We start from the raw sequence: 13,441 nt of genomic DNA on the forward strand, positions 1-13,441 counted from the left end.
AATGCCAAAGAATGGAAAATCAAAGTTAATCTGAATTTTAGACCCCCTCAGTGTCAATCAGTTACTGATCGGAGTTATGTATCGTTTCCTTATATGGCTTTTTGAAATTCCCTTAATTTTGCTTCCCAGTTTAATGCCGTAACTTAAAGATGAATCAAAAGAAGAAAGATAGTTTATTTTTAAGAGTAGGATGAGGAAAACCTGTGAAGGGCTTTATAGGAGCATTTTTATCATGATGTTTAAATTTGTTAAAACAACCAAGATTTTTTTGGTCCTAACTGACAGAGAGAAGGAAATGAAGCACATTTCACTTAGGGAATTTCATTTCATTCCCAGCTGGTTTCCAAGTAACCTAGAAATTGGGTCAATCTGAGAGATGGATATGGTTAGGAAGGAGGATAGTAATGGCCAGTGGATTCATCCCAGCTGCTTATCAGCTGTGCAAATTATATTTATGTAAGTGCCTCTAATTTCTGTAATATTTTGCTGTGTTTATGAATTTTGATGAGCTTATAGAAGTAGTTTGAACTTGCAAGTTTATTTGCCAGTCTGCATTATTTTCAGTGACTGATCCCGAGTAAAAAAAAGTTTCTGGGGACATACTACTCTTCAGTTCTCTTGCATCTGGCAGGAATAGAGCCACAGGGATGATTAATGGGAGATGTTCTCGGTGCCAGAAACGAGCCTCTGGAACCTCAAAATGATGGTTACTAAGTGTTAAAGTGGACTGAGGCTGGTTGAACACAGCAGTCATTTGTCAGACCCGAGTACAAAAGAACACGGTTTGAACAACGTTTGCTGTAACGGGACAGATCACATATAGATAACTAATTGGGTGTGTATCCTGTCCTCTAAAAGGTCTGGGAGTTCTGTATAACTGTCACATGTTGTTTCTATCATTTCTAGTTTTGTCTCCTGGTCTGCAGTGTGTGCACATTTTTTACGGTCTTGGGAAGTTACATTCCTGGGGTTATACTCAGCTATCTACTGTGTAAGTATAGTAGAACATTCGGCTGATTTATGTAATGCATATGGTATCATTTAATGGTCAGCAGGACCTTCCATAGTTTGGAAGAGGAGGGATGAGTTTTTAATTATAAAGCACATGGATTCTTCTTTAAGTTCCTGCTGTAAAAGGTTTTTCCTCTTCCTAGAGACCTGTACTGGTAGGGGGTAGGTACAATGGCACAGCCAGTTTGGGTAACAGCCTGGCAATTTCTTAAAAACTGTACATGATCCAGCTATTCCACAGCCAGGTATTTACCCAGGAGAAATGAAAGTATACATTTACGCAAAGACTCGTATGCACATGTGCTCAGCACCTGTATTTGTAGTAGCCAAAAACAGAACACAGTCCTTATGTCCACCCGTAGAGGCATGGGTAAACAACCTGTGGCATAGCCATTCAGTGACCACTCAGCACTAATACGTTGATGTATGCCACAGTCTGGCTAAATCTCAAAATAATTAGATCGAGTGGAAAAAAGGTAAAAAAGAACATTTACTGTATGATTCCATTTATGCAGAACTCAAACTAATCTTCAGCGGCAAAGCACACAAAGGGTTGCCCAGGGAGGAGGAGGGAGGGAAAGGCAGGGGAAGGATTAATGAATAGGAAGATGAGGAAACTTCAGGGGGTGATGGATATGTTCACTATCTTCATTGTGGTGATGGTTTCTTAGTTGTATGCGTATGGCAAAATGTGTCCGACTGTATACTTTAAATATGTACAATTTATTGTATGTCAAATACAACTCCAAAATGCTGTAAAAAAGTATAGATTTCCAGCTTGGCTTGGAAAATATGATCTGGTGCTGCCACCTTGAGATGGGACAGGCACTCTCCATTTAACTAACCCTCATATTTCCCTATTTTTCTTACACCGGCTTTTAAAATGTACATATACTTCCTTGGCTCCTAGTGATATTGGAGTTTGCAACTCCTATTTAAAAGGTAAACGGGCACATTTTCTAACAACAACAAAGAAATAAACACCAGGGAATACAATACATTCAGGGTGTCCATCTTCGTTTCTTTTTGTATTCCTGGTGCATAACACCCATGGCAGCTGATCCAAGCTTACATCCATTCTCCCACGTGCAACTCATGTACATATCAGCCCTTGATCTGCCTTGTTTAGGAAGTAAAGGAACAAAGAGCCGGGGAAGGAGAGTCTGATATGGGCAAGGCATTATTCAGATGGTTTGCTTTGGCCTCATTTATTCTTCACAAAGCCCTAACAGATGTTACTATCCCAATATTACTGATGAGAGGCTAATAGATAATAACTTTCCTATAGTGAAATGGCTTATTTAACAAATAAGTAGAATGGAGATTTTAATCCAGGACTGTTGTCAAGAAAGCATGTAAGCTTTGTGTAATCGTTGAGGCTGAAAGAGTTGAAAGGAGGAAGTTGATATGATAGCAAGTCTTTGAAAACAATGACCTTAAGCATAATGTGGGTATGCACACACGCGCACAGGAGAAAATGTTTTCATTGTGGGAGGAAGAATACAAATGATGAGCTTACTTCACAGAGGCATTTCTCGAAGTAAAACACTTGCATTTGTCAGTAAAGAAACTGAAATATTTTTGTGAAATACTAAGATGTAGCCTTTTGAAAGGAAGGCCATCTTACCTACGTTCTCTTCCCTCTTATGTTTCAGTATTGTGTGCATTTTTGTGTCCACTGTTTAAGTGTAATGATATTGGACAAAAAATATACAGCAAAATCAAGTCAGTTCTGCTGAAACTAGATTTTGGAATTGGAGAATATATTAATCAGAAGAAACGTAAGAGATCTGGTAGGTAAAATTTGAATTTTAGATACCGTGCATGGAATCGGACATCAGCTGGCTATTTATTATGAAATCAATTTTAATACATTTCAAGGCGCTTTTAGCCTTTTATTGCATATTATTACAGAAGCTAATCCCCCACAGTAATACAGCTTTTGCCTAGTTAGGCTTTTATTTTTTTCTCGAACATACAAGAAATTGACTTTTTGATCCAAATTGTCAGGGGAAGGAGAAAAGGATTCAATAATTCTGTATTTGCTATTTATGATTTCTTTCGTGTAAGTTATTTTATTTTGGTGTGGACTATTGCAAATAAAAAAAAAACAACACTAGGGCTGAGAGTGTGGGAGCAGTGTAAGGGGATCGAGAGAACAAGGGGAGGAAAAGAAAATAGAGGAAAGATGAATGTAATCATTATTCACTACTGAACTTGGCCTATGACTTTATAGATTCTCAAACTCTAGCAAGCATCAGAATCACCTGGAGGGATTATTAAAGCTTGGATTTCTGGGCCCCACCCCAGAGTTTCAGATTCAGTTGGTGTAGGGCGGGGCCTGAGAATATGCATTCCTAAAAAGTTCCATCAGATCAGCGATGCCGATGCTGCTGGTTCAGGGACCACACTACGAGAACCACTCTGTGGACCATTTCCCTTGGAAATCAAACTTTTGCAAATACATCGTGGGCAAACATTTGATTATATGGGAGCATTGGAGACCGTGAGGAATGCGGGGTCAGGATATCACTGTATAATGAATGAAATGTACTGTCTAGGAAACTGAAAGCCTCTAAATTTTCTCTCAACAGAAGCAGATAAAGAAAAAAGTCACAAAGATGACAGTGAATTAGACCTTTCAGCTCTTTGTCCTAAGGTATTTTTTTGTTTAGTTTTCAGTTTGTTCCTGGGTGGTTTGACTGTTAAGTTTACATTACATGCCCTCAAGCTGAATGATTTTCCTAATAGACTCCTCTCATTCCTCTAAGATGACCGAACAGTTTCAAAAGGAAAATTACTCATCTGGTTTTTATTATTCTGACATTTTTTGGTGTTCATATGGAGTTTTGAAAAAGATTTCTGTCCGAAGTTTAAAATGAGCCACTGCTATTTATCTTAACACAGATTAGCCTCACGGTTGCTGCTAAAGAGTTGTCTGTGTCTGACACGGATGTATCTGAGGTCTCCTGGACTGACAATGGGACCTTCAACCTTTCAGAAGGATACACTCCACAGACAGACACTTCTGATGGTATGCTCACATTTCTGCGTGCCCTTATCGTTATTATTAGCACATGCAAAAATATTTACCTCTGTCAACTGCTGAGTGGATAAACAAAATCTGGCATATCTACACAATGGAGTGTCACTTGGCTATAAAAACAAAGTAGTGACACATGCCACAAGATGGATGGGCTTTGAAAACATTATGCTAAGTGAAAGAAGCCAGACGCACAAGTTCACGTATTGTGTAAGTCCATTTATAGGAAATGTCCAGGATGGACAAATCCATGTGGACAGAAAGTAGATTAGTGGCTGCCGGGGCTGGGGGAAGGAGGAAAGGTGACTGGTAATTAGTGTGGGTTTTTTGTAACGATGTAAATGTTCTGGCATTAGATAGTGGGGATGGTTGCACCACTTTGTGAATATATTAAAAACCACTGAATTGTACGCTTGAAATGTGTACACTTTATGGTCTGTGAATCGTACCCCAAAAGCTATTCCTTTTTTAAAAGTATGGAGAAAAAAATCCAAGCCAGTCAGTATCCAAATATGCCTTTATTTTCAAAACAAATAAACAATTGACAGTGAAAACAATGAACTTGTGAAGTGTCTGGTGGCATTGTGTATGGCGACAGTGGAAGGAGGGGAAGAGACACTTTCATCCTGTGTATTCAGGGCTGGTCCCCATCAAAGAGGATTAAAGTATGGAGGACAAGTTCCCCAAATCCGAAGCTGACTCCATGGTTTCTCATGGTTTTCTTCAAAGTTAGTTCTTTTTTTTTTTTTTTTTTTAATTAGGATAAATAAGTTTAAATTTTTTTTTTTTCAACGTTTTTTATTTATTTTTGGGACAGAGAGAGACAGAGCATGAATGGGGGAGGGGCAGAGAGAGAGGGAGACACAGAATCGGAAACAGGCTCCAGGCTCCGAGCCATCAGCCCAGAGCCTGACGCGGGGCTCGAACTCACGGACCGCGAGATCGTGACCTGGCTGAAGTCGGACGCTTAACCGACTGCGCCACCCAGGTGCCCCTAGGATAAATAAGTTTAAAACAGAGAGACAGTCTTGTACAGTAAGTTAATTTTTGCTAGTCTCCTTGGATTATTTCAGGTCATTTTAACCATATATTGAATATATGAGATTACACTGGAAGATTGTGAATTGTTCTATATGTGTTTTTACAGGCAAGAACGTACTTTCTTTTTCTAGAGGAGGAGGGAGGCCATACAGTGTTTGAGAAAAGACAGGCTTGGAGATTGGGACACCCAAGCGTAGTCTTGCCTTGGTCATTAACTGTGTGACCTTGAACAGATGACATGATTCTGTGGACCTCAATTTCTTCAACTTTCAAGTGTATCAGAACACTCACGGGGTGCCTGGCTGGCTTAGTTGGTAGAGCATGCGACTCGTGGTCATGAGTTTAAGGCCCACTTTGGGTTTAGGGTCTACTGAAAAAAAAAAAAAAAGAAAAGAAAAGGAACACTCACGCTGTACAAGCCCTACATATCAAGATGAGGATAACAAACCCGTTGTTCTTAAGCATTCTGTCTCAGACTTACACAACAAAAGGGGCAGCAGTCATGCCACCCACAAAGTAGGCTTTAATTAAATTGAAGACTTCAAGTTACTATTGTAAAGAGTTAACTGTTAGACTGAAAGATTTTCTATGGAAAGTGAAAAACAATAAAATCGCTGTCTGCCTACTAACCTGACATTGCTTTCAAATGTCCGAAATCTTAAGTGATCCGATATATATTCAGGACACGAGTTTGGTAGACAGGATATGGTCACTTTCAGCTATATTTATGGAAAGCGAAATGTTTCCGTAAGCTCTTAGGTTGAACATGGAATAGAAGGAGCGATACTTTTGATTCATTGCTTTAAACAAACATCGGTTACAGATGCTGAGATAGTTCTTCACGGATGAAAATGCTGGGCCAGGATAATACTCACCATCTGCTGTACCAGAATCCATGAAAACCTCCAGTTGAAATATATTGTTTTTACTTTGTGATCATACATATCCACATTAGCTTAAAGCTAATACCCTCCTGGGGCAGGATGAAATTTTTGTTTATGATGAACATTTAAAACTTCAGTACATGTATACAATGGAATATTACCCAGCCATTAGAAAGAATGAAATCTTGCCATTTGCAACAACGTGCATGGAGCTGGAGAGTATTACGCTAAGCAAAATAAGTCAGAGAAAGACAAATACCATATGATTTCACACATATGTGGAATTTAAGAAACAAATGAGCAAAGGGGGGAAAGAAGAGGGAGCCAAAAAACAGACTCTGAAAATACAGAACAGGGGCGCCTGGGTGGTTCAGTTGGTTGAGCATCCAACTCTTGATTTTGGCTAGGGTCATGATCCTAGCTAGGGTCATGGGATCAAGCCCTGCATCCAACTCCAGGTTGAGCAAGGAGCCTGCTTGGGTTATCTTCTCTCTCTCTCTCTCTCTCTCTCTCTCTCTCTCTCTCTTCTCTCCCTCTCTCTCCCTCTCCCTCTCCCTCTCCCTCTCCCTCTCCCTCTCCCTCTCTCTTTCTTTCTCTCAAATGAAAAAATAGAGAACAAACTTATGGTTACCAGAGGAAGGTGGGTAGGGGCATGGGTTAAATAGGTGATGGGGATTAAGGAGGGCACTTGTGATGAGCACTGGGTGTTACATGTTAAGTGTTGAGTCGCTATATTGTACACCTGAAACTAATACACTGTATGTTAATTCATTGGAATTTAAATAAAAACTAACATCAAGTCATTACATACACTGTTTTGTACCTAAGAGGGAAACTAAGGACGTAGGGGGGACATGTGGAATTTGTGCACTTGTAGAGAGATGGTCAGGTTTGCCTAGAGTGTGGGATGGACAGCAGATTATCTTTTAGACAGTTCTTTCATTTCAGATTCATCACGGTGCTTAAGCATGAACTTCTGTTACACATTCCACAGATCTCGACCGGCCTAGCGAAGAAGTTTTCTCTCGAGACCTTTCCGATTTTCCATCTGTAGAAAATGGCATGGGAACAAACGACGAAGATGAATTCAGCCTTGGCTTGCCCACTGAGCTCAGGAGAAAAAAGGAGCAGCTGGACAGCGGTCCCAGAGCAAGCAAAGAGAGGCAGTCCGCCGCTGGCCTCACCCTCCCGCTGAGCAGTGACCAAACCTTTCACTTGATGCGCAACCTGGCCGGGGACGCCATCACAGCCGCAGTGACGGCTGCCATCAAAGAGCAGTTAGAGGGCGCCGCGAAGCAAGCACTCTCGCAGGCTGCCCCCAGCCCGGGAGACGACACAGACACTGAAGAAGGTGATGACTTTGAACTACTTGACCAGTCAGAGCTTGATCAAATTGAGAGTGAATTGGGACTTGCACAAGACCAAGAAGCAGAAGCACAGCAAAGTAAGAAGGCTTCGGGCTTCCTTTCAAATCTACTCGGAGGAGGCCATTAGTCTGGGAATCAACTTGTTCAACACAGCACAGATAAAACTACCAAAAAATTATAAACAATGCAAAAAAAAAAAGAAAAGAAAAAAGAAAAGGAAAAAAAATTTTTTTGAACTGTGGGCTTTACTGATTACTTCAGATTGTTTTTCTTATTTTCCCTTCTGCAGTGAATTAATTGGATCTATATCAGCTGATACTGATAGACTGATATTTCCTATAGTTATTTTTATGTAATAAGCATGGAAATGAACTTTGTATACATATATATACATGCTGTGTTATCAGAGATGAATATTAGAGGTTGTTTTTAAAGCAAAACACCAACTTATTGAGATCCTCCTACAAGTATTCCTTATTTTTCCTTTACAATTAATTTTTCAGGCATGCAAAAACTTTATTGTAACTCACTGAAATATTAACAATTCGTTGGTGAATACATGCGGTATCAGCTCCTTTGCTACCGATACTTGGAAACCGTTAAAAAATTTTGGTAGATTCTGATGTGAAAAACCAAAAATTATCAAGGTATCTTCAGGTGGAGGACTTGGGAAATATTAGCAAAATTAATTTCTTAGGAAAAAATTTTAAAAATATATTTAACTACTTTGGATAGGCTGATACATTTCCATGTTATTTCTGCAGTTATAGACTTAGGCTTACCTATAAATGGCATGCTCCGTGGACTACCAGCTCTGGTCTTGCAAATGGATGGTATTAACCCATCGAAAGCAAGTAATTATATATCACATAGACAGTGGTTTTGATGTAAACAGAGGTTGGGCTGTGTTTTGTTGTTCAACTGTCATATATTTGTACTAGAGATGTTATGAAGTGCAGATATGTTCTGCCTGCTCCGACCTAAGTGAAACCCTCATCTTTCATATTATGTCATAGAAAAAGTCTCTTAAAATTGTGAAATTAGTTCCTGATACGTTCTATGAGTGGCATTGTCATCAGCGGTAGAGAAACAAGAACTGTTTTCGTAGTCTGTCTTAGAGTCTCCTAAAGGAGAGAAATTTGCTTGGCTTTAAGGTGTATTTATTTGCTATTGAAGTCTAAATATGTAACCTGTTTCTCATTGGGAAGCTAGAATATATTCTTCCTTTATTTTAAACTTTTTTAGATCACCTTTAAATAACCAAATTTGACTTAGGTTTTTAACAAAACACTTAGCAGAAATCAAGCTAATTTTGTTTTTGTGATACAAACTTTTAATATGTTGAGGGACCATGTCCGCCAACTACCAACAATCCCTTCAGTCTTCAGGTACAGCCGGCATTTCTACAGACGCATGCAGACATCTGAGACCCTCAGAAAGGAAGGATAATCCAAGAATATAGGAAATCTGTGGTCTCTTCCCTTCGTTTTACCCTTTCCTTATATTTCTAAAGACTATAGGTAATCTTATGTTTTAATGTAGCATCTCTTATTTATTTTTTCTTTCTGAGGTATTAAAATAGCTAGACTGAATTTTGCCAAATGTTAAAGGGAGAAAAGTTACTGAGGACTTTGAACACTTGCTTTTTGTGATTGACTATGCTTATATGTCATCAGTGCCTCATGACTGTGTTCGATGTCCTTTATTGATACAAAGTGAGCCTGTGCCTTCATTATCTTGCCCATTTTGGTACAAATGAAAACCTGGTGTTAGATCAATGAACTGTGTGGGTTAGGGAGGAATATACCTGAATTCTATTCAATACAAGTTTCTGGACACAAAGAAAAATACAGTCACATATTTATAAAATAGTTGTCACCAGGATTCTTCTTTTTTAAAGTTTTAATGTGCATGTTTCTGCATTTAAAAAGCATCTTTGGCCATTAAGTCAAAAAGTGTACAGGTCATTTCAATTTCTTCACTGAGGGGAACACAAGAAGATTGATCCAAGTAATTAAAATGTGTTAAAAGTCACTGGACAAGCTTGCAAGAAGATAAACTCAAGAGTTGGTGGTATAAGCCATAAAGATAGGATCATATATTATAAACTATAAATTAAAAGGGATTTGGGGATGGCAAGGTTGGTAGGGTAGAAAAATGTGTAACACTTTCGAGAAGACATACTAGCTCTCTACGGAGAGTAGCATTATAACCGTACGTGTACTTCAATATTATTTATTCAAGAACATAAGTGATTACAGATTCACACAATTGATACTCTTTGATAATGGTACTCTTAATTCAGACAAACAGGGATGCTGAAGGGGTGTGTGTGTGTGTGTGTGTGTGTGTGTGTGTTGGGGGATATATTTCTGATTTCAAGACATAGTAACAATAAACCCTGGTGACTGATCCAGTACCCTGGGAACTATTTATCCCTTATCATGAGGATGTCTGCATTCATTAAAAGGTGAAACGTGGATTTTTTTTTATTATTATTGTAAAGGAATTGTAGAAAAATGCTTTGCTCTCTTCCTATAGAAAATGATGAGCAAAACCGGACAATGGGAATAACATACACCGATCATGCATTTTGAGCGAAAACAATAAAGCAGGGCTCAGAAGTTCAAGCTTGCTTTGGGAGGTCAATCCAGGCCTAAAACAGTGTTTATATTCTCATTTTGGATCATCGTTGCTTTTTCTTACCCTAAAAATCTTCAAATGTGATTTTTAAAAACTGTCCCACTTCTAGTGTGGCAGAATGTTAGGAAAAGAAACATTTATAAGGCTTTGCAATTAGCAAACATCCTCAACATATTTAGGCATATCACTCATATATTTGAAGTAAGTGCAACTTTTTTCCTTTTAAAAAATGGCAAATGCCAGTGTACTAGCGATTTTAGGCAAGAAACAAATCTACAGTCAAGAAAAAAAAGTGACTTAGACGTTTTCCTTTCTGTTTATAATTTTGGTTGATGTAGTTCTTTACATCACTCCAGCTATATTCGTTACAAGATAGGAAATTATTCTGAAAACACTTACTAACTGTTTTCATAGGTCATTTGTGTCATGATGAAGCTAGAAAGTCTCAGAACTATATTTCTGTGTATTATTCCTCCATTTCCATTGCAGCATTTAAGGTGGGATGAGAGGTCATTAATAAAATTAGGAAGCGAATTATTCTGTCATACAGGGATGTTTTTAGAAAAAAATGGAAAAACGTCTGAAGCATTTTCAGGGGAGAAAAAGGCTATATAAAACCAAGACAGTGAAGTTTTTTCCTGCCTGTGTTTCAACTACGCCATCTTTTCAAACATTAAAACAAAGTCAATCAATAAGTATCTGCTTATAAGAAAACTCTAAAGTTATTTCAGTGGGACTGGCACTATATTGGCCTCGCAATCCAATAAATGCTATGGAATAAAAAGATGAAAAGTGTTGCAAAAATGTCTATTTTTTCAGTTGACTCTGGGCCATGTGTGAGGTTCTACACTAGTCATTTTTAATGGATCTTACCCTGGGAGACTCCAACTAAGTCACATAACATTTGCACCTGTTTCTTTCATCTATGAAATTAGCACCTGTGCCTCATAGTGGATAATTGTCTAAGACGGGGTTTGGCAAACTATGGTCTATAGGCCAAATATGACCTGCCACTGTTTTTCTATGGAATAGCAACTAAGAATGCTTTTTTAAAAAAAAATTTGAAATCCAAAGAATAATTCATGATGTGTAAAATATGCAAAATTCAAAATTTAGTGTCCATAAATACAGTTTTGTTAGAACACAGCAATGTTCACTTATGTACTGTCTATGGCTATTTTTATGCTAAAGAGAAAAGTTGTACAGTTGTGGCAGATAATAGTTTTAGGCCTACAAAGCCTAAAATATTTACTATCTTGCCCTTTATAGGAATGGTTTGCCAAACTTTGGCCTAATACATAGAAAACACTCAGTTATAGTTAGAATCATGTGTAATCCTCATGACTCCACACTTAAGTAGTAGGAAGAGCATTTTTCAGAAGGACAAGGTTAGATAAATTATCCAGTCACATAGCTAGTAAGGGGGAAAGCCAGTTTGACCCCAAAGCCTATTCTCTTTCCAATTATGTCACATTAACTAATATTTTTTTGTTTTTTAATACATTAAGAAAGATCATAACTTTAAATAGCTTAGCAGAACTTTACTAAATACTAAAGACTGTTTTTATTTTATTGAGATTATTTTTTTCTCTTTCCAAAGAATCCGGAAACCAGCTGATCTATACTATTTTAAATGCTCTGATAACCCAAGTTTTCTCAATTCTTTAGAATATCTCAATTCTTTGTTAATCTAAGAACAGCATATCTAGATACCCAAAAAACAAGAGGTAGTAAAATGTTTTAAAATTGTTTACTGAAAATCATAATATTTTACTTAACATTTTTATAAATGCAAAATTCATAGAAATTGTAAACCATTTAATGTTAGTTTATATATTCTTTGTTACCACCCAAAAACTAATCGCAAGCAGCCCAATCCCCTTTAGTTTTCCTTTTAATTTTTTTTTTTATGTTTATTTATTTTTGGGACAGAGAGAGACAGAGCACGAACGGGGGAGGGGCAGAGAGAGAGGGAGACACAGAATCGGAAGCAGGCTCCAGGCTCTGAGCCGTCAGCCCAGAGCCCGACGCGGGGCTCGAACCCACGGACCATGAGATCGTGACCTGAGCTGAAGTCGGACGCTGAACCGACTGAGCCACCCAGGCGCCCCTAGTTTTCTTTTTAAAAACCAAGTAGCTACTGCAATGTGGGTATATGAAAAGTAGTAAGCCTGCCACAATACTGCCTATCAATACCAGTCTCTCAATTGACTTGAAGATGAACCTATTACCTCTTACTTTAAATTTTGTAATTATCAAAAATCAACATCCCAACATTTTCCAGCATTGAAAAGGAAGCACATCTTCATGGACACTGTCCCTTTACACTGTATAACATAACTTCAGTAGTTTGACAATTAAGTGAAGCTCGTATCTTAAGAGCTATGTCACAGTATCCAGAAAGAATTCTAATTAATATTTTTCAAATCTCAATCTTTCACGTGGGCAGTCTCTGTTTAAATTCTTCAGCAAAATGATTAATTTGGTAAGAAACATTTTTTATAGCATTGTCAGCAGAGGTCAGACACATTAACATAATTCTCTGAATGTACTGAAGTTTAATGCAAGGTCTCTTGGTCAGTCATCTTGCATTTACCAAGGAGCTATTGGCTATAGACCTGCTCCTTTCTAGTATTTTTTTCCAACAATTCCAGATACTGCTGCTGGATCTCAAGGCCCACTTCTATTCCCAATGCCCATATAAACTGAAACACTACTGTTTACCGGATGAAGATAGAATTCAACGCTTTACCTAATACCTTAATCCTCTCTAGTCTTATTTTCTCTTAATTACCTGTATCCTATGCTTCACCCAAACTAGACATATTCTTCCTAAATATGTCTCTTATTTTCCTCTCTCCACCTTTATTTTCCTCTCTTCTACCTTCTGCCTCCCTTCTCCATTCGCAGATGAAGTCCTCAATCTTTCCTCTCCTTCAAGACCCATCTGAAATGTCAGCTCCTTAACAAAAACTTTTCTAATTGGATGAGAGTTCTCTAAATACCCATTGCCTCTTTATATTTTGTTGTACGTGATCCAGTCTTTAATGTGTTCATTGTGTATTTCTTACCATCCCTATCAAATTATAAGAAACTCCTGGAGAGTAGGGATGTCTTAATTTAGAACTAGTAGAATATTTTAAAGGATAGAGTGTGATTTTTAATAAATATACATTTGGTCTTTGTCCATTCAGGGCATAGAGTTCACAAAAACCCAAGTGTTAACAGGATAACAGTGTTTTTGGTTATGTTAATGAAGTGATTTTTGGAAAGCCCTCAGGTAACCTAAGGAGCGGGTTGCCTGGGGAGCCAACCACGTGATGAGAGGGTGGAAATTTTCAGGCCCACCCCCTCACACCTCTGGAGTGGAGAAAGGAGCAGGATATTGAGTTCAATCACTTAAGATTTAATCAATCATGCCTATGTAATGAAAGCTTTATAAAACCCCAAAA

General features: G+C 38.1%; 1 protein-coding gene across 1 annotated transcript in view; it reads left to right on the plus strand.

Annotated features, from left to right (window-relative positions):
* The window catches only part of RETREG1 (reticulophagy regulator 1), a 127,537-nt gene extending 118,586 nt beyond the window's left edge, over positions 1-8,951 (plus strand). Inside the window, exons 5-9 of the mRNA XM_049648267.1 lie at positions 907-991; positions 2,667-2,804; positions 3,606-3,670; positions 3,919-4,045; positions 6,974-8,951. Of these exons, the coding sequence (XP_049504224.1) occupies positions 907-991; positions 2,667-2,804; positions 3,606-3,670; positions 3,919-4,045; positions 6,974-7,473 (915 nt within the window). The 3' untranslated portion in view covers positions 7,474-8,951. The remainder of the gene's footprint in view (positions 1-906; positions 992-2,666; positions 2,805-3,605; positions 3,671-3,918; positions 4,046-6,973) is intronic.
* The last annotated feature ends 4,490 nt before the right edge of the window (positions 8,952-13,441 follow it).

This window comes from Panthera uncia (assembly GCF_023721935.1).
Source record: "Panthera uncia isolate 11264 chromosome A1 unlocalized genomic scaffold, Puncia_PCG_1.0 HiC_scaffold_17, whole genome shotgun sequence".
In the NCBI taxonomy this organism is placed as follows: domain Eukaryota; kingdom Metazoa; phylum Chordata; class Mammalia; order Carnivora; family Felidae; genus Panthera; species Panthera uncia.